Below are 26,762 nucleotides of genomic sequence, written 5' to 3' on the forward strand. Positions count from 1 at the left end.
ATAAGATAAATAAAGTCTAAGGAAAAAACATGCCTCGTAAATCAAGAAAAAGAGAATCTCGGATAAATGGCGCCACACCTTTGGCCTGTTCGGCCAAAGGTTTGTATTGGTGGTAGCGGCATCTGTGCGAGAATAAAATTTTCTTGATTACCGAGGCAGGTTTTTTCCTTAGACTATTCATCTTACACGGTGTAACATGAGGATACCGAATAATTTTAACAGCGTATTCCTGATCATATTTAAGACTAAAATGTCCTATAAACTTTTCTGTAATTTGCCTAGTTTCAGAGTGAATACCAAAAAAAAAACAAGTTTTTATTGTTACATAGTGCAAAACGCATTTTTGATGTCGATGTTGCCACTGTACGACCATCAAGCAACATCAAGTAACACTTTGTAAAAACTACGTTTTACGAAAAAAAAAGTAAAAGTCCATTTTAAGTGACAAGTTTACCAATAATATTAACTTTTTATGTACAAAAACATCTGAAAAAAAGAAAAAAAAAATTTTTTTTTGTGAATTTGACCTAAACATTCCATTTTTTCCTTCTTTTGGCCTCAGAAAAGCGTGGTTAAAATCTTTCGGTTTCCTCGTGAACAGGTCTTTGGTAACTCTATACACTTTATTCTCTGGCTATGGATACATTTTATTGCCAGCCCGTAAGCTTACAAAATGAATCGATGTTGACAATTTGGCAGCTATAAAGCCTGTTTCAACCAAACATGCCGTTTGATAGCGCCCAACGAGCGTTTCATGCAAATTCACACGCTCTAAATTACCAACGTTTACAGCAATTTGTTGCTGCTTGATTTATTAGATCAGTCGCGTTTTGGTTACATACGATTAAATTAACTAATATAAACGGGAGCACAAATTATGAAATATGACAATAACTTTAAACATCCAAAAAAATCTTGATTGTTGTGTGCACATTTAAAATGGTCAATACAGTATTTTTAAGAAATGTTCAGAATAAGCGAACGTTTTAACTGTTTTGACCACGAAAAGTTAAAGTTGAGTGAAATTACTAACAATTACTAATTTACTAGTAGCGACATCTATTGGTCACATTGGCAATGTACACACTACTCATACTCTCAATAGATGTCACTATAAATTTACTTTTGCTACTTGTCAACAGAGGGCGGTATTAAAAGTTAATCTGACAGTTAAAACATGGTTCGTTCCACGCTAAAATAAAAACAAACCTCAAAACATAACAAACCTTATCAACTTAAACTAATTTTATCAAATTCAAAGCAGTACCTTATATTCAACCCACTTCAACCATAATTTATAGTTTTATCTTCATGCTTGCAGTTTTAGGTATTGTATAAAATGAGCGCGTTTATACCAAGGTGAAATCTGTCAAGCTGCGTGAAACGGAAAACTACTGTTGTGGCGTCTTGTTTCGCGTACCGTATCGCACTATGAATAAATATTATTTATCGTTCTTATCAGCAATATATTGAAGAAGATTTTATAAATATGCCGAAACCAACTTGTGTTCAGTGCGGTGCAAACGATTCTCTCCTCTGGCGGAGTGCAGAAAACGGTCAGATCTGCAACGAATGTCACCTCTCAAACGCTACTACTAAAGAAGGAAGTCCACCTTTTACGTTCAAAACTGAAGTGGAAGTTAAACGCGAGGATAAAGACGAACCAGAAACTAAAAATGAAAAGACTGAGGGTGAGACTACACCCGCAAAAGCGACTGGGAAAGGTACTAGGAAGAGTACAAGAGCGACTCGATACAAGCCAAAGACCCCCGCGTCAGTGGCTCCTAAATCCACGGCGCCTCGCGGAAGAGGCCGCAGAAGCATCTTCAAGAGACAGCCTTTGAAGGCGCCGACAGCCACAGCCACTGTTGTGACCAGTGATTCAGTATTTTATAAGGTAAAGTTTGATTGTGGCTTCTGTCTTTATACATATTCGCTTTATCGAGTACTAGTTTACATAACATTGGTAAACTATGAATAGTGATCGGTAATAGCGTTTTAATTTCATGGCAGCTTGGTCAAGTTAAAGTATAGGAAAGTAACAATTTTGAAACAGGACGTCAATTAAGGTTCATATAAAATATTAAGGTTTATTAACCTTAATTAATAATTTTAGCTGAATTTTACATTACAGATTCCCTTAACAACGCTGCCATGAAATTAAAACATTGTTACCAATCACTAACTATAACATGATATGTGTCAGTATAGCGCTAGTTAATTTACTTGTAATAAAGATTATAAAAAGCATTTTCTATTTTTTCAATAAGAATCACAATTAAGTATTCAAAATAATAATTAATACCTATCATATTGCTTGCACTATTCTAATACAATTCCTAAACCATAATAACACACCATTATAAAACCAGTTAATATTACCTTTTTAATAAGATTCTTTACAGGGCAACTACATGCAAGTGGGCGACATAGTCTCAATGATCGACATTGATGGAGACACCTACTACGCTCAGATCCGAGGTTTCATGACTGACCAGTATTGTGAGAAGAGTGCTGTTGTCACGTGGCTGTTGCCAACTAAAGCCAGCCCACCTCCAGAGAGTGGGTTTGACCCTGCTACCTACATTATTGGTAAGACATGAAAAGTAATGTTTTCTTCATCCTTCTGCCCTACTTGTTCCAATATCTTTAACACATTCGTGGACACAAATACTAAATTCATGTAGTTTTTTGTTTCATTTGGCCTATGACACATGACGTCACTAGGCGTCTGTGAATTTGTTAATAACTGGCTGGCTTTAAAAATAGGAAACATGCCAGAGTTAAAGTATTAAAATTTATATAGAACTAAAAAAATAAATAAACTACTCCACGGGTAAATAATTATGGAGCTAAGAATATTAAAATGGCAGTTTGATATCATCTATAAAATAAAAAAATATTTTTCTATGCAATAAATACCTACATTCATAACCAACACTGAATTCACTGATCATGACCAAAGAAAAGTGTATGCCGAAGTGTAAAAAATATAAGGAAACATGAAATACAAAATTGGAAATGATTTTTGTATAATTACTTGTGTTATTCTTGTTTTTAGGTCCAGAAGAAGAGCTGGCGAGGAAGCTTGATGTAATGGAATTTGTGATGCATGCTCCTTCAGACTACTATAAGGCTAGTAACAGCCCTTATCCTCTGACCGACAATGAGGTCAACAACTACTCCGGATACATTTGGACATCACTTGAGCCTAGAGAAAGGACATAGATTATAATTAAAGTTTTTTTTCTTAGCTATATTGGTTTTATTACATGATAATAGGGGTATTACTGCAATGTTCTGACGCCAGAGTGCAGCACTAGCACAAATTGTAAACCATAGAGTAACTTATACATAAGTACTATGCCCAAACACCTTAAACAGTTTTTTGACAAGTTTTCATTATGACATTGATGCGTCAAGGTGGTTTGATTACAGAGAACCTACCGCGAAAATCTGCCTCTATCGTTTGAACTTTGAATATGCAAGTGATAGAGAGGCAGATAACGAAATTACGTGTTTCGCGATAGGCCCTCAGTTTATGCTAGTGGCACCCTCTACGTAAAGTTTTTCGTAATATTCCCTATTATTTCCTCCTTAATTATCGCTCCTTAGCCCAAGATGTGTAAAGGACATAAAATTAAGCGTCTGCATGGCGTTTTATAGCGAATGCAAGAATATATACATGACCCTTACATAAAAAAAAGTTTGGTGATTCTAGTGAAACGGTCGTAATATTCTCAGTAATATTAGTTTTTTGTTTTTACCGCAATGTAAAACCAAGAGGAGAAATAATTTCGCTTGTAACCAAAACGCAAATAAACAACTGTCATTTTCATTTTTTTTTAATTTATTTCATGACCATGGACTGTCATTTTCATTTGATCCAGTGTTGCCAGGCGTATGATAATTATCGTAAATGTACGATAATTTGGGCTCCGGTACGATGTACGTTCCAGAGAGCATTCTTACGCAAAAGTACGATAATTTCAGCTCTACTATTTGAAGCAAAATATGATACTTTAGCACCATTTGGGGGTTCCGCTCCTTAGTGTAAGTCAAAAATGTAGAAATTTCCTGTAAACCGTTTGGATCTATCACAAATTTACCACAAATACAAAACTGATTTTTGCGAAATTTAGAAGAAAATTGCATTTTCTTCAATTATACATTGGACATGTGAGCTTATTTTGCAAGAAATTTTTATTAGACGTACCCGTACCTAGTGCCTTTTTGACGTAAGAGGATATAACCAAACGGAGTAGCCATCTTAGCCATTAACAGGCGGTTCCCCAAAGAGTAGTATAATATATAGGAGACGGTTCCCTCTGTCGAAAATAGGCGGCCAATGGGCATACACAATGTATGGACTGACGTTTATCTGACATGGCTATTTTTTCGTTACATATACATTTGAAGTGCCCCTCAACGCAAAAATCGGCACTGTTTTGTACAGAAAATTACAGACAAGGCGTCTCCGTTTGGTTATATCCTCTAAGCTTTTTGATAGGCGTATGATAATTTTTTCATTGGTACGACAATTTTGATATACTTTGTCAAAGGACTGTCTCATTTCAAACATAGACAGAGAGAATCATACTATCTTTGTCTTACACTAGTACTAGCACCCAAGAAAAAAGGGTGAGTATAGTTTTTTTTTTTGTTTTTATTTACTGACAATTTGGTTTGACCAACTGTACTCAAATACCATGGAGACTATATAAAGGAGCCAAATCTCTATGTATGAAAAGTGTCCATCAAAAAACAGTAATTAGGCGGCGCCACCATACACCGAAATACTACCAAAAACAACCTACGTAATTTGGTCGGGTTATTTGTTGCCTTATATGGTTCATGTTATACTCATGTCCCAGAGCCTAACTAGCGCCACCGGAGAGATTAGGAACTATTATTTAAAGCTGAAAGCGGTCACTTTTGCAACAATTCTGCCATAAGAGATTGGCATCCTTTCTATACCATCCATATCAAATACGATAATTCTCTTCCGCTCACCTGGCAACACTGATTTGATCTGTCACTGGCTCTGCTCACTCACTGTTGAATTGATTCCATAGAAACATTCGCGGCATCATACTGAAAAATAGTGTAAAAATCAAACAAATACAACGCAAAAATAATTTTATCAATTAATTAAAAATGAGTCGTAAAGAAGCACTTTCGTCTTTCATCCAACAAATCCACGGGCGACCTGTGGTCGTTAAACTGAACAGCGGTGTTGATTACCGAGGTAAGACATTGTTATTCATTTATTATTTTAATAATAGCGTGTTAATGATTATAAAACTATTGAACAGTAATGTTCTGCCAACATATAGTTAAAGTTATTTTTTAATTTAAAATCTAAATGCATTTTTTGCACTTCGAAAACCGGTCATTCTTTCGACTTCAAACTTTCAGAAAAACTTCATTAGTCGTGTTAATAACCTTTATGAACACTTAAATAAGATTGATATTATATTAGTACATCACCATTTACTGATCTAAACAAAGGGAGACTAAAATTATTGTTAAAACATATTCTAGGTTATGTTATTTTATTAAATAACCTTTTTTTTGACATTTTTAACACCGTTATTTGGAATCATGGCGTAACTTATTATCATTTAATATACTCTTTATTTATTATTTTTCTTACGTAAGGTTTTTTATAATAAATTATTATTAATCAATTAATTATTATTATAAGCAAACTAGACTACTGCTGTCATCAATATTTCTTGAGATCATTTCCAAATTTGTCTTAGGTTAGTATTCCACCTGCCCAATATTTGATCAAATTTGTATTTGCGTCTCACATTTTGCTTAATGAGAGAGTGAGACTCAATGCACATTTGATCAAATATTGGACAGGTGAAATACCACCCTTAGCTAGACCTAGCCTCGTTTTCGTGTTCTAAACAGTTCTGAGCGAGCAATTGTTTGTTCGTTTGATATATGGAAACACTTGTTCCAATAGTAAATGGGAAGAGCAAACATTTGCTCAAAACAAAATGTTTTCTCATAACACTCAGTAAACACGCGGCTTAAAACAGTGGGATTTCAAATATTTCAATACTACTGTTACAATTACAGGTGTCCTAGCATGTCTAGATGGCTACATGAACATAGCTTTAGAACAAACGGAAGAGTATGTCAACGGTCAGCTAAAGAACAAGTATGGCGATGCCTTTATCCGAGGAAACAATGTTCTGTATATCAGCACTCAGAAACGAAGGATATAGTCATGGTTTGTTTAATTAGGGTGTAAGGATACAATAAAATATTTCTTATAAAAAACATATTTTATTACTTTACTATCTAGCCATTGATAGCATCTAGATTGCAGGCCCATTCTGGAGGAGAGAAGCAGCAAATCAGGCTGCTTGAAGGAGATTTAGAGAGGTGTATGCCCAACAGTGGGCGCATACTCGCTGAGAAGGAGGATGGGGGACCATCTAGCCACTCGAGAGGCCTATAAAAAGGTCTGTCTAATTAGAATCTTTATTTTGACGAATCAAAATACTCATAATAGCCTTTGTGTTGGCTAGTTTTGATGTCCGGGCAGCTAGAGGTTAATTTATAGTCAATCTAGACTAATCTAGAGTATTTATAGTCAATCTTCCACAACTTAATCACTACATTTAAGCTAATTTAGCCTTTAACTTTATAGTCCCAATAATTCCAAATATTCCTACAACACTGCTGTTCACTGTTCATCTAAAAAAAAAATTTACTATTTCAAAAAAGAAATTACAAATTTAACTACTTACAGACTTAGCCTAATTTACACTATAATAGATCTACGCTAAGTATATAATAGATTGTACAATTCCGTACAAAACTTTGGTCTTGTTTCCATTGATTAGAAAGTATTAGCCCCTCAGCTGTGCAAAGACCCCTGATCTGATGTAAACTATTAACTTTCCACAGCTGAGGGTGAGGTGTTAAATCACCTATTACTTTAGTTCCAACATAACGTCCAATAAAAAACTGCGTTTCTTCTATAATTTAATAGTCTACATCATTTCTTCCGTAAGTATAGTAGAATTTTACATCATCATATACCTGAAACAATACAAAATTCATTCAATTTATTGATATATTTAGGGTTAACTAGCCAAGTGCCAGCACCCGACCCGTGTTTGGCACCTTCTCACCTACTACCTAAATGGGGCATTTTCTATGAAAAGGGACCTTATTGTCGATGGCGCTTACGCCGCACAGCGTCGCGCGGCATTGTATTTATATCGGAGCATTGTTTATAATGGCGTAAGCGCCATCGACAATAAGGTCCCTTTTTATAGGAAATACCACAAATAACTAAGTTACGCGTTTTACATACAAAACTTCTACACGCTCTATTTTCTCTGTATAAGTAACAATTTTTAGAAACTACTACTGGTACTAAGACGGTTTCATGTAATTTAAGCATATTGTTTTAAAAATGAGAGCGTAAAAGCGGCTAGGTTCGTGTAACTTACAAGTTTTTTTGGTTAGTTCCCGATTCCCCGGATTCTTGTTTCGTCGGATTCTCGTATATTCGGATTGTGAGTGTGACGTATACTAAAGTAAATCCGGCGAATCGGGAACTAACCGCTTTTTTTACTATTTAGTATTACATACTTACCATATCCCTACCACCGCTAGGCCCTCTACCGTTCCCCAAATCCGCTATAAGCTTCTCACCACGCACACCATAATTCTTCACATACTCATTCCTATCTCTCCTCCCCGCGTTAGTATCAAAACTCGCATCCACTCTGTAGTTCAAAATACTCCGGTCGAACAGGGGCGCCCAAAAACTAGAGAACTGACTCTCACACACCACTAGGGCTGATATAAATATTAAGGTTTTTATCATTTTTGTGACTGGTTTCCATCGATGTTAGATTACGAGTGAGATATTCCGCAAGTAAGTAAATAGACTTATTTAAAAGCTAACATATGCCAAGGCTAGCTGATGTGTACGTACAGTTGGCTTTGTTTATGTTGAACGAAAATGTTTGACTGTTCCTAAGTCGCTGCCAGTAGAGATTAATATAATCTAAGTATGTCAGTCTAGTTTGTCTGGAAGAGATCGCTTTTTAGCGATAAGACCGCCTGTTGTTTAACAACTGTTCCACCCGATATATCCTCTGTATGGCGCTTTGACCTTTGTTAAGTACCACCATCTTTTTTAATTCCTGCAAATATATCAGCTGTGTATTGTGGAGATCAGCGAATGCCAAGGCGCTAAACAAAATCTATGGCCCTGAGACGTCACTAAACGGCGCTAAGTGGCGCCACTGCTGAGAATGAGATGGACTGTCTTTATCATTTAGTCGTTAGCCTCAAATGTTGTCTATTATTTAACTAGTGGCGCTGTGAGCTGTGCTGTACACCTCGCGAGCATAACTCGTAATTGAATAAATGTTGGCGGAGCGGACTCGTAATTGAATAAATGTTTCGAAAAAAATAATTACTGAATCGACAATAATAATCTATTTAATTATCGAACCCGCTCACATAATTTCACGAGAATCGGTTGAGAATTGCGACCTGTATCACATCCAAACATAGATAGGTACGAAAGCATTGCCCAAGCTGAAACGGAGACCTTCGCTAACGCTCGGTCAATTAAAATATATGAACGGGGAGTTTCACGCAGAAGAGTGAAGTAGTAATAAAATAAATTTGGTATAGAGATAGTTTGAGTCCTAAGAAGGACAGGATTAAGAGGGTGAGAAGCGGGGTGGAAGTGTTATATTTGATGCATCGCTTGATAATGATTATTTTTAACCAAAGATAGATATATATGACAGTACCGCTCTATCTTATTATATCCTCTTTGGTAAAGGTTAGCCTAAAATGGAATACCTACCCACTTAAGCTACAAATATATTGATATATCCATGAGTTGGTGGTTGGTTGATGGTTGGTTGGTCGAGCCCATTGTTTTAGGCCTAACAATAACCGCTAGGGCACTTAGGTGTATTGTATTGTGTTTAGCTGGAACTCCAGACATAATGATATTAGATACTTGAAACAATACGTTGCATAAAAACCATAGTCTTGCCTATTTAAGTACTTTTTGTTTGGTTTAATTTGTATCTATAGTCTAGCTTATTCCTGGATTACGGCGACGATTTACAAGATGAAGTCTTTTGTTATATCTAGAATTATAATTACGTTCAGTCAGCATCAATAGATTAAGTAGACATAGTGCTCACTCCATACATTCGTTTTGTTACCAAAAAGACTATTATTTTCGTAGTCGTTGGTAGTCGTCAAATAGCGGAATTATCAGTACTGCTACTCGACACTAGATGTCACTTGGGTCGCGACCGACGAAGTGTATCGCTCAACAGTTTACAACTAATATCCGGTTATAAATAGCTGAAAATCGTTGAGAATTAGACTACGTTCGTCGCAATCTATTATCAAGTAGCAGTACTGATAATTCCGCTACTTGACGCTAGATGTCGACTATGAAAATTATTTAGTATTTGGTAACAAAACTGATGTATGGAGTGAGCACTCTATTTCAACTTAATTCTCTTTAGTTCTATTTTGAATCAAAATTGCATTTATCTATGGCAAGTTTTGATGACTTGGCTAGAGGATAGAGTGGGTACTAAAGGATAAAGTTACTTAACTTGCATTGGGTATTTAATAACATGAGAATACCACGTTACCGAAAAACCTGTTTGTCCCCGAAATTAATCAGGATTATCGTGCCAACTGTACTTTTATACCTTTATTCAGTCCAAGACAACACGTAGATACCTAGATACTAAGATCATATTCACAGTGGTTTACGGTCAAGGAGTGCTAACAATGAGGTAATAACTACACCATGTTTCCTTATATCCTTATATTATCTACTAACACTTTATACAACTTACACGTAAGGGGCCGTTCAAATATTACGTAACGCAATTGGGGGGGAGGGGCGGTCTTGTAAAACGTTACGATGCGTTACAGGGGCGGGAGGGGGGTTTGGAACAAGGCGTTACGTAACATGTTCTTTTAAATAAATATCATTATAATCACGCCTATTTCCCGGAGGGGTAGGCTGAGACCACGGATTTCCACTTGCTACGATCCTGACATACCTCTTTCGCTTCCTTTACTTTCATGCTATAACATTCCTAATACACGGTCGCTCATTTCTTCAATTTTATGATTATACTTTCCTAAACATAATTGTGACTTAGGTAAAAATTGTCACTTTGGTGTTACGTAACTTTTAGGTAGGGGGGGAGGGGGTTACAGGAAAACATTACGGCGCGTTACACGGGGGGAGGGGGGGTCAAAAATCTTCGAAAATTGCGTTACGTAATATTTGAACGCCCCCTATTATTCATATACTTAGGTACATAGATACAAAAGATGTGAAAGCTATATATCTTTTTACATTTTAGTGTAATAAATTTAAATTTATAGAAATTAAATTAGGTACAAAAGTAAATGTTCAATCGTGGGTTCTATAGTCCGACTAAGCTAAGTTTGCATCGGGTCGACTTGGCAGTGTCAATGTATGGGAGCGCCACACTTGATATAGCACTTGACGTCAAAACTTAGACGGTCTTCATATTGGATGCGGATCCGCACGCCGCTGCGATGTACGAGCAGGACATCGCGATATACTTTTTATAGAGCTGTAACACACATCGGAGCGGCGCGGCGAGCGGACAGCATCTCAGTCTGATAACCGGCTTAGCGTGGTTGGACTCTACCACAGAATAAGTAATAGACTCTACCTTAAGCCCGCTCCAGACTACGCGGCGCGAAGCCGCGAACGCCAGTGTGGAGTCGATTTCGCTGATTAGCGAACTAGACTCCACACTTCAATTCGCGCACGACTCGCACGAGTGTGGAGGGAGCTTATTATTAACTAACGAGTTATTTTAAATCAATGGATTCCTTCTAAGGGCGAATAGGACTTGTATTGGTACAGTTCTGGGCCTCCGTAGCCGTAGAGAAGCTTTCCTCGTCCGTTCTCGTCGTAGTACGGATACCGGTATTTTGGCCTGGAACAAATTATCCAGTGGTTAAGTCACAGTTCATACTAATTTACCTACTGTGTTGATTAGTGGAGTCTAAAATGGAGCACGAGCATGTGCTTACAACTTACAAACATTTAATTGGAATTTTTGACCCTGGTGCTTGCTTTTGAGGTCTTGTATTTTTTTACTATTTCAATATATTTTTTAAGTTTCCAATTTATTGTGACAAATTGCTCACTTTCTATCTATTTAACTAGATTTAGTTATAAAATTCAACATGTCTGTGTCAACATGTGTATTTGCGTAAACTACTTACCTCTCAAAATACTGGAAGTTAGGTGCCCTTGGCTGGGGAACCGTAGAATCTGCCGAGATGAGCAGACTGAGGACAAGGACGAGCTATAAAAAAATAATATCCTTGATTAATTTTAAGAAGTAAAATAGTCAATAGTACTGCCATCTGTTGTTGAGTAGAAGAACTTGTGATTTTAGATACAAAAAAAGATGGCAGTAATATCAAATGCACGGGAAAGAGAAAGTTTATGATTGAACATGTTAAAATATAAAAAAGAACCGTATCAACACCGTTATTATCAGTACTTTACGATAGATAACGCATATTTAGAAAATATACGCGGGACATTTTGTAATAATTGTTGTACACACGCATAGCCTTTCTTCTCCCTACATTCTTATGAGATTAGAAATCTATCTGTAACCTTCAAGGATTACATCCTCTGACCCACTAAATAACTTCGTAACACACTTATGCAGATTGCATAATGAGCACTTACTAATAATACGATTTAACACTCACCGTAAACAATACAATCCTTAGGCACTCCATAACTTTTTAATATTATTGAACTCGCGCCAAAACAGTTGTCAATTTTTCGAAAAAGATTTCGACCACGGCACTGCACATACAGCCGTACGTGCGATTCCCTGCGTAGCGGTTACAAAACTGAGGAGTCAGGAGAGGTGGAAAGGCGATTCTAGAATTTTAATGATGGTAGGTAACAGTCACCTACTTAGTAAACCTGTCACATTTACAATAGTTTGAATAGATAATCTAGTAAGTATTACAAAATTAATGGTTAAAATTGTCACCAAAATAAAATAAGTCAAAACAAACACTTAATTTTTATTCAAATATTTAAACAAATATTTTAATCCTGTTATTAATACAGTACTAACTTTTTTATTAATGAATATTGAGTACACTATATAGAAAAAAAAAACCAACAAATGCAGCTTCACAATTATGCAGGATTGTGGCCAAAATCGGAACTAAATATTGCCCCATACTAACTGTACTCGAACATGACTCGAACTATCGACAGAAGCGACATTTCGAAGCGCAAAGAAAACTTTGTAGACCACCGAATAAAGTGAAAGTATGCGGTACCGTAATGTTTGTTGTCCTGCTCACGCACATGTCACATTGTCAGTTCTCTCTGTTGCTCTTAATCGTAGGGTTTGTATTGTATGCACAGATAACTTCATGATGCACAGTAGCGTAAAGTAATTATGATTATGACATAACTTTACAATGTTTCGTTATACTATAGTTCGTTTTTTAGCATTAGAAAGAAGGTAAGCGATCTTGACGTGTCTTTTACTATATAAACGAACTATAGGTATTTGTAGCATCCATTACCTGTATCAAAGAGGATCCTGTATTTTGCAATTTTATGTAAATATTCGTTAAATTATATAATACAATATTAATTTGATATTTGACGTAACTCTTATTATTTTATAATTTAGATGCTGATTTTCGAATCTGTTAAATCAAATAACCGATTTTCAAGACCGAAGTGATCCCATAAGTGTTCCGTGAACAAAGTTTTGTACGTTACACTAAAACATTACCAACTCTTGACATACTCAGATGAGATATGAGATTAGTATATTATTTACAGTTTCATAGGTGGGTCATTAAAAGTAAAAAATAATAATGTTAGATTAAATTTTTTGTTTATTTATCATTATCACATTGTGGAAAACTAACAAATATGTTAAATTTATTGCTATCAATTAAAATTTTACACTATGGTGTATCTAAAATACTACATAAAAAAACTACACTATGGTAGTGTACCTAACTGACTAGATGATTTATTCTACAATATAACATGTTAAATCTACATACTCGGAAATGATTAAAAAGGGAATAGATAAATAAAATAATAAATAAATAAATATTATAGGACATTTTTTACACAAATTGACTAAGCCCCACGGTAAGCTCAAGAAGGCTTGTGTTGTGGGTCCACACAAAAATATACATAGGTAATATATAAATACTTATATTCATAGAAAACACACTCACTCACTCAGGAACAAATATCTGTGTACATCGCACACATAAATGCCCTTACCGGGATTCGAACCCAGGACCATCAGCTTCGTAGACAGGCCCACTAGGCCAGACCGGTCGTCTGGGGACTGGGAATCTTTCTATATAAAACAAATGTAACTATTTTTCGGAAAAGGTACTTATAGAACTATTATTGCAAAATGTTCGTGATATATTTTTGTCAAAATAATTACATTGTTTAGTACTTACAATTAATTAACAATATTTATAGAAATGCAATATATTTAACTTTATCAGTAACTACTAAAACTACAAACAATTTTTATTAAATCTTATAAAAACAAATTGCACTGTATGAAATTAACGAGTAATACATTTTGATGTGGACATCAACAGATACATGTATTCTTTATTTATTTTTAATATTTTTTTATAAATCAATATAGTGAGCATTATAATATTTTCATTGCAACTGGTATTTTCTTATACTAGTTTTATAATTATTATATTCGAATGTTTGTAGTACGAATGTTATACAACCTTCTCAACCAATGTTGGTTAGACATATAATCTACAAAACATAGTTAATTACGTAGTAATTTTGCAAAACCTTTTCCTTAACACATCCTTCATACTTTATCAGCCTTTCAATCGTCAGTTGGCAACCAAAATTCACTAAGCATCATATAGGGGAGACCGAGGTGAATTGAGACAGAGGAGAGTTGTGATATCGTCGATTTTTCGGAACCTACTAATTAACTGTTAGCGAGCTCGCAACAGTGCGTTTGTTAGCTCGTAACTTGAAGTAACAAACGCGCGCTATAGCGAGCTCGTTATTTGTTAATAGATTCCATAAACGCTACTCGGTCTCCCTACCTACATAAACATATCAATTTCTTTTCTTGAATTTCTACACAAAGGTAAAGTATTACGTTTCACAGAATAGGGATAGATTTGCTAGTGAGTTTTGGTTGACCACTCCTGACCGCTTAGCATGACTTGTGTTGTCACGTGCGACTCCATACTTGAAGTGGCACATGACATGTCATGCTAAGCGATCTGGGTTGGGATCATAGGCTTAGGAGCCGTGCATAAACTTTTCATTATACTTTTGAATGTATAAAGCCAAGTTAAGCGTGTATATCACTAAAATAGGCACAAGATTCGTCGCTTTCATACTTTATCCTCGTAAGGCCCAATGTGCATTACAATGTACACTCTGTTTCAATCTAATTTGAAGCTTATCTTACTGAATTAAGTAGCATTTCTTTTGTTTCACTGTTTTCTAAAACGAACGAAAGTCACCCTAATCTTCTATACAACAAGGTTCAAATTAAAGATAAAGAAACATTGTATGGCGGGCCTCACGAGGTTATAGTAAACGCCCACGTCCACCAATACCAGCACGTCGTAACAATAAAGGAAAGTAGCAAAATGTATGGATATTAACAGTCGTTTTAAATTTGATATGGATTTTAGCGTCCATATTAAAGTATAAAAGTGACCATTATCTTCACCCGTCTAATTTAATAATAAATTGTTGACACTATAAGTGCCAAGTTCACCATCCAAAGCATAAGATACACTTATTCACCCTATGTCAGTGCAATAAGATTAAAATGTATATACATGTTTATTACCGTTACACCCGTATTGGCATACATACATATTCGTTCAATAAACACAAATCAATTCCATGTCAATCATTAGTCAACACAAAATGCTTTGGGATATTTCCCACTCGTTTCTTCATTAGGACCATGATTGTAAAATATAGGATAGGACAAATAGGAATGACCTAAGTTTCCAATTGGACAAGTGTGATTCGATTATGTAATTTTCCATAATTTTAACCGCGATTTATTACCCATCTGGTTTAAAACACTTTAATTTCGCTAAGTATATTTTAATCTCTTCCGATGATAAAATTATGAATCAAATCATGTATTGTATGAACAAAATCACACGAAATCATATTTTCTAACCCTGGAACTCCTCACAATAGATTATTTACATTAAAGTCCTTGCTTCAATTTAATCAACTTTCATTTAACAAGCAGCACTTTTCATATGATCGAAAAATCATATTTTTGAACCCTGGAACACCCTCAACAGATTCTCTCCACTCGTTGGACTAGACTATCATTCACTCATTCGTTCATCATTCATCAGCGACCTGATGATGATGACTTTAACCGTCACTTGGCCGCGACGCCCATTATCTGGCTCTGGTAGTCGACAAAGTCCATTACCTTCTGCGCGATGGTCCGCTTTCGTACCAGCATGGCGGCGGCCTGAGAAAAGAAGAGAAGAGAATTATTTATCTGTTTGAAAACAGTATACATTAGTCGATATTCTTGTGAGTGGTAGACTATTCAAACTTTAACTTCTCTACTAATAAAATAATATTTTATTAAAGTTTGTGCTCTGCTCAGTGACGAAATAATAAATTAGATTATAGTAAATTTCCCTTCCTTTCTTTTTTTACATTGTAATCTATTTACTGAATGCCACCTTGTCCATCCACTGGGCCTAACTGAAAATCAGCGTCGCGGAGTGTGCCATGTGGCTTATACCGTGACACCAAGCTGAGTAATGACCAATTAGCGCAACTTCATTTTGTGTAATTATTCTTAGTTTTAGTTTTATGTTATTGTGCTAATAAATGCTTTTTCTTTCTTTCTTTCAAATACATCTCAAACAGATTTAAATAAAATTCGGCATAAAGGTTGCAATGCAATCCTCTAAGGGGGTAAAATGGGGGTAGAAAGTTAGAATAGAAATAGTGAGGGTAGAGAGGAACAGTTTAACAAACGAAGTCGAGAGATGTGTGTGAATGTTAGTTCATAAATATCAGAACTAGGTGTTAACAATCTCGGGAGTTTGGGTAAATTATAGCGTGAAAGAGGGTGACGCCGCAGGGTATGTTAGTGGGTATTCTCCTCCCCTCCCTCTGGCTAGCAGAGGATGTTAAGGGAGGAGAGAGTCCTACATGCCACCCCCCCAATCGGCTTCCCCAGCTAGCTTGATTTCTCCATCAGGGGAGGGTTGTAGTGAGGGTAGGGGGTTCCTGTACCTGTTGGAACTTGTGCTGGTTCCGGCGGATGTAGGCCTGTGTGTCGGTGACTAGATTGTTCAGTTTGTCGGGGTTGATCTCGTCCATTGCGCACTCCTCCATCAGGGGAGGGTTGAAGCGGTAGTAGCTGCCCGGGGGCAGGAGGTCGTTCAACACTAGATGGGTACCTGTTGGATAAAGGGGAGGTTACACGTCATTGGTAAATTGAACTTGGAGAGATTTTAAAATATGTTGATTTATGGATGCTTTGTGCTGTGAATCAACCAGTTAAATGGATTTTGAGTGACTGAAATTAGTCTTAATAATGAGAAGGAATAACAAAAGCCAAAGCAAGTCAGCAGATGGATGGCGGAAACTGTTTTAAGAACCGAAAGAACCGGCGATTCTATTTTACCGTTCTACAGTATTGTTTATATTAATAGTCGAGGTGCTTGAGAAGAGCTAGGCCGGAGTCAACGTATATCATCATCCTATTCAACGTTTTACAAGAAAAAAATGTAAAGAAAAACCAACCTTCGGTATCGGTAGCAGAGTCCAAAATCTTGTTAAACTTGTCCTTCCAACTGGTCCCAGGTTCTTCTTTCTGCAGTCCCTTGCTTAGATTTTGATAATCAAGGTGGTTGTGAAGAGGTTTGCCGGTACCAACGGAGATGACTGTTCCGTTTTGGAGAGCTTTCGCACCGAAAAGGAGTTTGGCTTCGTGGAGACCGACGCCGGTTGGGTTGTTGACCATTATGCCGCCGTCCTGGGAACAAAATTTAACTTTGGTAATATGTTTTAGTTTTTATAATAAAATTGTACTATCTAGTACAATACTGCCATTTTAGTTTTTGTCGAACTGTCCAGTACATTTATTTGCACCATTTAGTGACCATTTAGCGTATTCCTTGGCTTAGACCAAAGATTCATTGATTGAGTAAGATGCGTAAAATCGAAGACAATTTCGTGCTTCGAATTTGAGAGGTAAACGAGATGGCGCTGTACAGCTCCATACATTTTGCGATTTTGCGGTAACTCTCGACTGTCAAAAGTTGACGTTTGACAATTCAATGACCGCAAAACATATGGCGCAGTGCAGCGCCATCTGTTTTGGATGACAAACTAGGGGCAAGTTTTTTTTCTTAGACTTTACCTCTCTATTACAATCAATTATCTTTTTAGACTAAGGATATTAAGGAAGGATCAACGCTATTAGTTCGCCGAATAGATAACTCGTAACTCTTGTGAACCTGAACATATTACCCGAAAATTTTACCTATGAAATGAACTGAACTAGTACAGAGGAATCGGAATGAAATTAATTTAGAGAATTCTTACCTGATGCAATAGATTGTCCAATTGGAATTCGTAGAAATATGTAGCGTATGAGTGGAAGAGGAATAGAGTTCTCTCTCTCACACTTCCACAATATTCTCCTACTAGTCAAATCAGTTTATATTTTAGAACTGTCAAAACGATTTGTTAACATGGAATTTATATGAAACAACAAAATGACGTCACCGTCAAGTGACCTACTTTTTATACTTCAATAGAAATTATGTTTAAAAATAACTGCTATCTATGTTTTTGTAATAATTATATGGTACATGAAAATGCAGTGTGAAGTAATTTATTTTAAATGAAAAAAAAAAAAAATTAAAAAAATGAGTAAATGCAGTGTAATACCCTATTGTCTCACCTAATGCAATAGATTATCCAATTGGAATTAGTAGAAGAGAGTTTCTTTTTTCTGCCATTTTTTTTATGTGACCTTTTTTGCCACTTTTTTATTTCTAGTCTGGATCACGATTTTATTTCCTATCGTGTTACCATTTCCCCATATACTTTCAACGGCGGTAACAAAAAGGAAAGTTTGAAAAATGTATGGAAATTTTGGGACACTTTTTTTCTCCTATAAGGATGAAAAGGGCTCGTGATCATGACTAGAAATAACACAAAAGTGGCAAAAAAGGTCACAAAAAAAATGGCAAAAAAAAGAAACGCTCAGAAATGTGTAGCGTATGAGCGGAAGCGGGATAGTTCTCTCTCTCTCTCTCTCTGTCCTACAATGGTCTCACCTGATGCAACAGATTGTTCAGTCGGAACTCGTTGAAGTATGTGGGCGCGGCGGCGGAGGCGCGCACGGCGTGCCACAGCTGCGCGCGCGCCGTGCCGGGGAACACGGAGCGCACACGGAACGGACATTCGTATGAACGGAAGAGGAAGGGGGACAGTTTCGAGCCGGCGTTTACTACGCACGATACTAGCGCCATCTGTGGAGAATATAACAATTATTAGCATCATTTTTGAATCTCGTACCTCACTTAGGCAACTCAGCAATTGTATAAAATACAATTACTGTTAAACCATATGAACTGTACTTACTTTAGGCGTATCATTCCTATTGCACTCCGTAAGAGTACAATCTCCCAAATTCCTCTTCAATAACGCCTCCCACGCATCTGTGTCGTAGTAGGAATGTGTCCACACTAACCTAGATGTACCTGTTAATACAAAATAAATACAATTGAATTAAGAAATATTTTATTTACAATTTCCAATGGTCGCTTACCTATCTAGTGCAAGTTAGGTGAATAGGTAACACAAAAGTGGGTCTCTATTGTTTGACATAATTATGGAAAGTCATAATATTATTATCATTAGTCATAATTTGGTTTTTCTCAGAAACGCGTAACTTGTCAGGATTGCCATAAAACAAACCTAACCTAACCTATCTATAGGATAACCCGAGGAAAATCCTGAAAAGTTAACGGTTTCAGAATTATGACTAATGATAATATAACAATCATTACATTATGACTTTCAATAATTATGTTAACCCACAAAAGTAAAAGGGAATGGCTGGAAATAAATATTATTGCTATGGCCCCTCCAACTTTTCCTTTTAATTTTTTTCCTGTGGTATACCTAACTATTGAATGTTTATGCTGTGTAAATTTCTTTTGTATTATGTGTGTATTTTACCTCCAATCCAATGAGTGTTCCCGAACATTTCCTTCGAAAGCGTCATGTACATTTGATTAGCAGTGTCAAGCGTGCCCACTCCTCCGCCTGTAATAAGTGAAATGTATTAATAGCATTACATTTCATTGTAAACTTACACTTTATATGAAAACAGTTTTATCCTTGTTAAGCTTGTTGTATGAGTTGTATCCAACATATTTTTTCCGGTTTGGCCACCTTTAACCGCTCGAAGTTTCGCGAAACTTACCGCGAATGAGGCCACAGTCAAAACGCAAAATGTTGATTTGTGGGACTTTGTGTTATTCTGGCAAATGATGATGTCAAACATGTCCTGCACCTGTCTGCCAGTGAGCCTCTCGAGATGACTTCAATAGCTATGAGTGAACAAGTAAATAGTGTGGCCACTTACCAATGACAGCAGCTATAATAGCCCCAGTGCTGACTCCGATGATATAGTCAAACATGTCCTGCACCCGTCTGCCGGTGAGCCTTTCTAGATGACGTAACACTTCGATGGCGATGAGGCCCCGGATGCCGCCGCCGTCGATGGACAGGATGTTGGGGCCGGGGCCTTTGGTGGGGCCGGTGTAACCCATTAGGGCTAGGGCCTGGAAGGGGTAGAATTATTAGTATTTTTTATACTCGATTAAAATTTCGGGATAAATCAAGCAAGCCTTTGGACGCCACGCCTATCGTGTGCGGCGCGTCATAATGAACCTTGTCGCAATGCACGAAGGTTGATATTGGGCTGTGGCCGCCCGGGTGTGTTGACGTCTTCGGCGGTCAAAGGGATAGTATTCAGAATGTTTTTATTTGGGCTGTCTCACTAAAAAATATAATACAAACTGTTTTAATAGTAATAATATAGATTACCTCTTTAACAATGCCAGCAGTCTCTTTAGTTATTGGTTGATCATCATTCAGTCTTCGCTGTACCCTTAAAAGAGCTCGCACTGCACCCTCCTACGAAATACAATTGTACATTTTAAATATACAAGAGAGCTAAAAGCATGTAGTATGGTCAAGTCAACCAAGCATGAATGATTGTCATGTCATGATTGAGAAAAATGCCCTTAATTTACGAACTCCGATGTTCACGGTAGACCCTCTGAAACCAAATTCAAAAATCTAACCTTAATAGCATAGTCTCTAGACTCGGGATATTGTTTCAAATGGTCGATGAAATGCTCTGTCCTCCTCATGAGGCATTCTGTCGTCTCCGCCGTCACAAGCGCCGATATGACGTATGCCGTCCGGGAATGGATGGAAGTCTGTAAAAATATTAAAATTTAAGCCTTTTACTAAAGAATTATTGAAGAGTTGTAGTTACAACTAAATGACACTGGCGTTACGGCCCGGCCACGACAGCGCGCGGCGGCGGCAGCGGCGAGCGGCGGCCATAGGTGAGAACGAAAGGCCGATCGCTGTGTCCCGCTCCAACCTATGGCCGCCGCTCGCCGCTGGCGCCGCCGGGCCGTTATAAGTTTTTTTGGTAACTGGATGGTAAAATTTTTGAGCTACACAACCTATTATAGTAACGCGGTAACAAAAACAAATGGATTCTTATGAAACGCTATATAGTTTGCGCTTTTAGACGAATGCATTGTCAGCAATACAGTATCATGTCGTTCACTCTCAGAGGGCATTGTATTTACATTCATTTGCATATATCTTAGTCGTGTGGCGGACATTATGCACTTGACGTACGTGATATTACATTGAAGACCGCGTGATGCGATAACGTTTTTATTTGTTATGTTAACATAGATATCAAATGCCTTTTTATCTGGAACATGTAGAACGTGTGTGCTCAAATATTCGTGTTGCATCTTTATCATTAATATCGCAAACGAAAGTGACGGAGTCATTTTGCGCAAATATTGTTGTACTCGTATTTAATTTAGCTTGACTGTTGCTTAGTGTTTCATTGTCATGGGACAGTTATTGTTGATTTGTTTGTATGACGTTATAGCCTTTTTTAAATTAGTTTAACTAATTAATTTTGCTATTTTTAACTAATTAAATAGGCTGCGTGGTTCAAAGTTGAGATTAAATGTACAAGTTGTTATTTAAAGAAATGTTAACCACAAAAAAACAAATTCTTACTTAATATATTTTTATGCCTTTCTTATCTTTTCCGCAAAATATTGAGGCTACACAGGCTTACGTAGACCGAATTAGATAGGAATCATGAATTGACCCCCTGGCAAACGTAAAAGTAGATTATGTTATAATTATCAGTTGATTTCCGTGTTTAATTCTTTCTTTGTTTTGCATTTGTAAAAGTGCTGGTTACAAATTGAGAGCAAATTTTCTACTAATTTTATTTGATGTACTCATAATTGTTTTGAAGAATTGGAATAATAACGACTATAATAGCCAATAACCGATATTGTGAAATGGCAGAACTGCATAATTGTTGATTTAAATATTGTTTGACTATAAATTTAGTCAATTAGGTAATCAAAATATAACTAACATGTCCAACAAGATAAACTTTGCAAATTGAGCTTTAGTTAAAGGCAATAAAGTTATGATTTGATTATTTAAATTCAGGTCTATAAATAAATTATTATTTATGCTCAGGTCATTGCCATACAACACAACAACACACAACATTGTAATACCTACTATACCTAGTACACAAGCAAATCCGTATTATTTTCATTTGTATCTGTTAGCGAGACCTGTTATTGGCTTCATGATTGTATCCTAGCTATAAGTCTATACTGTTGGTTAAAGCTGTTGGTCTTCTAATAAAATAAATACATTGGAACAACTAAAGCCAAGCTTGTTATTGTTTATTAGTAAGCTAATCAATACCTATAATTATAATACATGGTATATTTATAAGTCGGAATCTTGTCAATAGTTTGCACTTGTCAGTGGTCTAAACAAAAGCCGTGAAAAGTGTGGCAAAAGAAAACTAAGAATTTTGTTTAATGCATATTTATTGTTAATTATTGAAATAAGCCACTGTTTTCCATTCAATTTAATAGTAGGTATGTATATTATGGACATGGTTTCATTGTGTCTTAGTTATGTTTTGCTTTCTAAAATTAAAACTTTTAACTTGGCATTAGAGTCTATTAATTTAATGAGTCTGTGTCTAATGTCTACCACTCAGTATTAAGAAAGACATTGAATTATATACACAAAATGGATGAATAAATAAAAAACCGTACAAGTGCGAGTCCTGCTCGCCCACCGAGGGTTCCATACTTGTTAGTATTTGTTGTTATAGAGGCAACAGAAATACATCATCTGTGACAATTTCAACTGTCTCGCTATCACGGTTCATGAGATACAGACTGGTGACAGACAGACAGTGGAGTTTTAGTAATAGGGTCCCGTTTTTACCCTCTGGGTACGGAACCGTAATAAATTAAGACCTTCATTTTTTTATGTTTCCAAATTATGAGAAAGACTCACCTTTGTGACTATAGGCTTATTAGATTTCCAGCTGCTCTCCGATATTTTTCCAAAGTGAGTATCCTTTTTAAGCTTTAACCCTTGCCATAGGCCTTCCATAGTGATCTCTTTGGCTTCCGACCCCACCGACAGACCTTCCTGAGGAAACTTCTCATCGTGATTGGGTATTTTAAAGGGTCTTTCATCTGTTGTGCTTGCGGCAGGTGTTTCTTTAGTAATGGATTTTTTGTCAAGCGCTGGTTCTATTTCTTTGGTCGTAGTTGATAACCTAGCTGTGACTGCTTTTTCGAATTTTCTTATTAAATCTGTGAAGAGGATGATTAAAGGATTAAAACCTATATTAACTCTTGTTCTAAATAACAACGACACTATTCCTCTCACATTGAATGATGGTCTCTGTCTCTATGACAGTTAATTAAACATAGTTATGCAGAAAATGACCAACTCCATTTTTTTATGAATGTAGAAAGAAACCAAAGCCACTGACTTAGGATGTAAGTCACTTTGACAAAAATAAAAAGTTGGTCGGTTTCTACAGAACTACGGTAAATTTTTATATGGACAAGCTGTCACATATTCCTTCAATTATTTTATAATTAAACCCAACAAAAACAGACTGGAAGGAACTGCCACAGGGACAATCATTTGACGCGAGAGGTATAACAAATGTAAACAAAATATTGTTTATATTACAGAAAAATAATTAAAGGCATTGAAAACCTGAAACTTGTGTAAAAAAAATTCATCAAGTCATTCCTTAAAGCGAGTCCGAAAGCGAGGTTGAAGGCCTTAATAATGAAACCAATGTCTGTGCCCTATTAACATCATTTAATATTAATTGTTCTTGTAAGTATTGGGTCTGAGAATAAAAATAGCCCATGAACTCAATTGTTGAACTCTTAGCAAAATAAAATAAACAAAATTGATAACTTATGTATGATAAGTGTTACTTACTGTCCCACTGCTCGGGAGAGGCTGGCTTCATTCTCTGCACTAGTTTTTCAACTTCAGAGTTCAGGTTGGTCATCGACAGATAGTGCCTAATTATCCGCCACTGACTGCCCAACGAAGACATGTTTAATGCTTTATTAGATCTCAAAGCACGTAAAACACAGTCTATTTTATTAATGTATACACCAATCACTTAGTTTTTAATCTAAATTATAGATGCGGAGCAAAATCTTAGGCGAATAACGTACGCTCGCGACCGTCACTTCACACTTGGTTTATCGTAATGTCACAATACAAAGAACTATCTCGACGATTGGATATCACGTTATCACAGAAGCTGTGTCGATTCACAGCTGTAGCACAAATCTAATATTTGCGGAAAGCCTTGGCGAAAAATATAAATAAATCAATGACAGATACGAATGACGTAAAATCGGACGATAACAGTTCTGCCAATCGCAGCCGAGCGAACCAAAACAAACTTTTTACATTCACTTCACTCTCGTTCAGTTCACTTTCTTTTATCACGTAAACTTTTTATAAAGATGTCCTCGTAAAATTGAATGTCTTTTTAAATGGTTGTTTTAAAAACTGTGAGCACCTTCTTCTTTGAATATTGAGTTAGTACTGAGAAATTTGTAAATAAACAACTAGTTTTATACTATTATCAAAACATGTTTGCTAACAGCGCGCTACGTGACGCCGTTGGCCATGCCTCCCGCACGACTCAATGAAAACGCGCCACTTCACAAACAAAATATCGTATGATCTAGTTTTGTAACCGTTCCAAGATTTAGATTAGATTATGTCCGCATCACCACGCCACCGATGACTGGGATGGCGGTTATATTGTTTATAGCTATTTTATTCCATTTATCACCAAAATTCGTTACAGTGACTTGAATATTATTCTTAGAAACGGAAATAAATTTTTAGTGTGACCCAGTTTCGTCAATTGGTATACAAGTACCTATCTGACCGATGTCTATTTTTAATACTTACGCAAAACAAGGACATCTTGTCGCTAGCGAGAGCCACACCTCTTTTACTGGATTTATATTAATGATCTGTGGATTTGTATTAATTTAAGATGTATATTATATACCTCTTAAATAATAGGCATTTATATATAATACCTATAATAGGTAAAACACGTTTATCTCGCTTGAGTTTGAATACGGTTTCGTGGAATATGAGCTCCCTGCTGAGGTTTTTCCAAGAGACTACAAATGGGGTTCTTAAAAAAAAGTACCTACAGGTTTTTAAAAGGTCGACAGCATGCATTGCATCAATTGCATGACCTGGAGTTGCAGGCGTCCATAGACTACGCCCTACAGTGACCGCTTTACCATCAGGCGGACCGTAACTTGTTTTCCATCGACGTGGTATTAAAAAAATTATGGGTAGGTATAACCATGTATAACCTACTTGATTCCACTAATAACTTTATTGCAGTATATTTTTCATTGATTTTCTTTGCTAAGCTAGTCTAGCAACCAGACCGCTAACGAGAATTCCCCGGAAATTCAATAGGTACTTATACAACAAATTCTGATATTACCCGAATTTATATGCGCAATTAGGTAGTCTGTTTGTGTCAATAGGTTGTTTTTCAGTTTCATGGCACTGTCAAAACAGTTCTATGATTCAGCACGTAAACTAGTAGGGCGGAATGTTCACAGTAGGTGCCTATGTGCAATAACAACAACACGTATTTCGCAAAACAAGCCGACGCTCACGTGAAGGGGCTTGTTTGTTGTTGTAGCAATCTTCTGCGTTTCTCCGTTCTGTCATAAAAGCATATAAATACAAATATATACCTAATGTATAAGATTTAGTCAAGATTAGTCATATGATAAAATGCTTAATACGTTTTAGAAACTGGAAAATAAGTACTAATCTCTATTTCCGGCGGTGTAAAATTATTATTGAATTGTGGTTGAGCCGCAGCTGAAAGAGCACAGTTTTATGTAATTATACATATACCGAGTAGGTAAGGACCGGACCGTACAAACTGTGCTATTAGTAGATTTATAGGTATTGTAAAGAGCATGACATAATCATAGTCATAAGAAAGAATGAGTAAAATTTCAATTGCCAAAAACCAGTTGCGTGAATTTCATGACAGGAGAACTATTTTTAGTCCAGACGAATGTACGAACGAGGTTACTTGAGATCAATTACATGTGTCGGTACATTAGTACACAGGCATGTAAGTATATTTCTATTGGGCGAGAGGAAGATATAAAAAGTAGTACCTATTTACGTCAGTTTTAAAGTCAGTCGGATATCGGGGGCAGGGGAAGCTCAAGAAGGAGATGGCAGGACGACCTAGACACAACATTGTGAAGGTGTGCGTTGGAGAGGACCAACTTTGCTGCCACACCTACAGCATAAGCAGGATAATATGTATTGCACCTGACACTATGCTACTTTCTGGGACATCCTGTACAGCGGGTGGTATTGCTTTTAAGGGTCAGGAACTGGAAAACGGAAATTTGGCTCTTACTTCGGATGTTAGTGTAATATTCAGGACCTTATCAGCAGTGCATATTTCCTTATCCAAGAGAAAATTGAATGTGCATTTTCGCCACTGACGATATCCCAATGACGTAGTTACAGTTGATAGTATTAATACCACACATATCTAATCTGTGACGTTTGTGAGCTCTACACAACATACAAACGTTTCAAGTTCTCCGTACGTAACTTTTATGCCAACGTGAATGCCTATGCCTACCTCAAAAATTTTAAAACCTGTCATCATTGCTCTTAATAGGAAAACCCATTTAAAACAATATTTTTCAATTCTAATTTAACGAAGTTGATGATAGTGATGATAAGACCAAAAATAATGCGCAGTTCGTCTGCATAGCCAAGTAGGTACTATTACAACATAACACTATACAAGGCCAAATGTGGCCAAATGAATGTAAACATAGCGTGTTAAGAGCCAACAGGAGTGGTCATTTCTCCATACAAACGTACTCGACTGTTTCCTCCGTGGTTTTTGAAGCTAGAGCAATGA

The 26,762-nt window shown here is 36.5% G+C and overlaps 4 protein-coding genes across 4 annotated transcripts; 2 read left to right on the top strand and 2 right to left on the bottom strand.

The window, feature by feature from the left end:
* The first annotated feature begins 1,377 nt into the window (after window positions 1-1,377).
* On the top strand, window positions 1,378-3,255 carry LOC134753573 (GATA zinc finger domain-containing protein 1). Its single transcript, XM_063689492.1, has 3 exons — window positions 1,378-1,897; window positions 2,406-2,592; window positions 3,062-3,255. Exons 1-3 carry the CDS (start codon window positions 1,490-1,492, stop codon window positions 3,226-3,228), a joined length of 762 nt encoding a protein of 253 aa, XP_063545562.1. The 5' UTR covers window positions 1,378-1,489; the 3' UTR covers window positions 3,229-3,255.
* Window positions 3,256-5,042: 1,787 nt separating this feature from the next.
* On the top strand, window positions 5,043-6,297 carry LOC134755485 (U6 snRNA-associated Sm-like protein LSm6). The gene is made up of 2 exons (XM_063692039.1): window positions 5,043-5,248; window positions 6,094-6,297. The coding sequence occupies exons 1-2, from the start codon at window positions 5,158-5,160 to the stop codon at window positions 6,240-6,242; spliced, it is 240 nt and encodes a 79-aa protein (XP_063548109.1). The 5' UTR covers window positions 5,043-5,157; the 3' UTR covers window positions 6,243-6,297.
* Window positions 6,298-10,857: 4,560 nt separating this feature from the next.
* Window positions 10,858-11,947, bottom strand: LOC134755486 (uncharacterized). The gene is made up of 3 exons (XM_063692040.1): window positions 11,806-11,947; window positions 11,305-11,387; window positions 10,858-11,012 (listed from the first exon to the last, which is right to left on the bottom strand). The coding sequence occupies exons 1-3, from the start codon at window positions 11,833-11,835 to the stop codon at window positions 10,895-10,897; spliced, it is 231 nt and encodes a 76-aa protein (XP_063548110.1). The 5' UTR covers window positions 11,836-11,947; the 3' UTR covers window positions 10,858-10,894.
* Window positions 11,948-12,956: 1,009 nt separating this feature from the next.
* On the bottom strand, window positions 12,957-24,502 carry LOC134753577 (calcium-independent phospholipase A2-gamma-like). Its single transcript, XM_063689503.1, has 11 exons — window positions 23,738-24,502; window positions 22,784-23,088; window positions 20,485-20,622; window positions 20,225-20,314; window positions 19,761-19,959; window positions 19,352-19,438; window positions 18,752-18,870; window positions 18,445-18,639; window positions 16,901-17,132; window positions 16,388-16,554; window positions 12,957-15,605 (listed from the first exon to the last, which is right to left on the bottom strand). Exons 1-11 carry the CDS (start codon window positions 23,856-23,858, stop codon window positions 15,510-15,512), a joined length of 1,749 nt encoding a protein of 582 aa, XP_063545573.1. The 5' UTR covers window positions 23,859-24,502; the 3' UTR covers window positions 12,957-15,509.
* Between the last annotated feature and the right edge of the window lie 2,260 nt (window positions 24,503-26,762).

The sequence above is a fragment of the Cydia strobilella genome, chromosome 2 (assembly GCF_947568885.1).
Source record: "Cydia strobilella chromosome 2, ilCydStro3.1, whole genome shotgun sequence".
Lineage (NCBI taxonomy): Eukaryota > Metazoa > Arthropoda > Insecta > Lepidoptera > Tortricidae > Cydia > Cydia strobilella.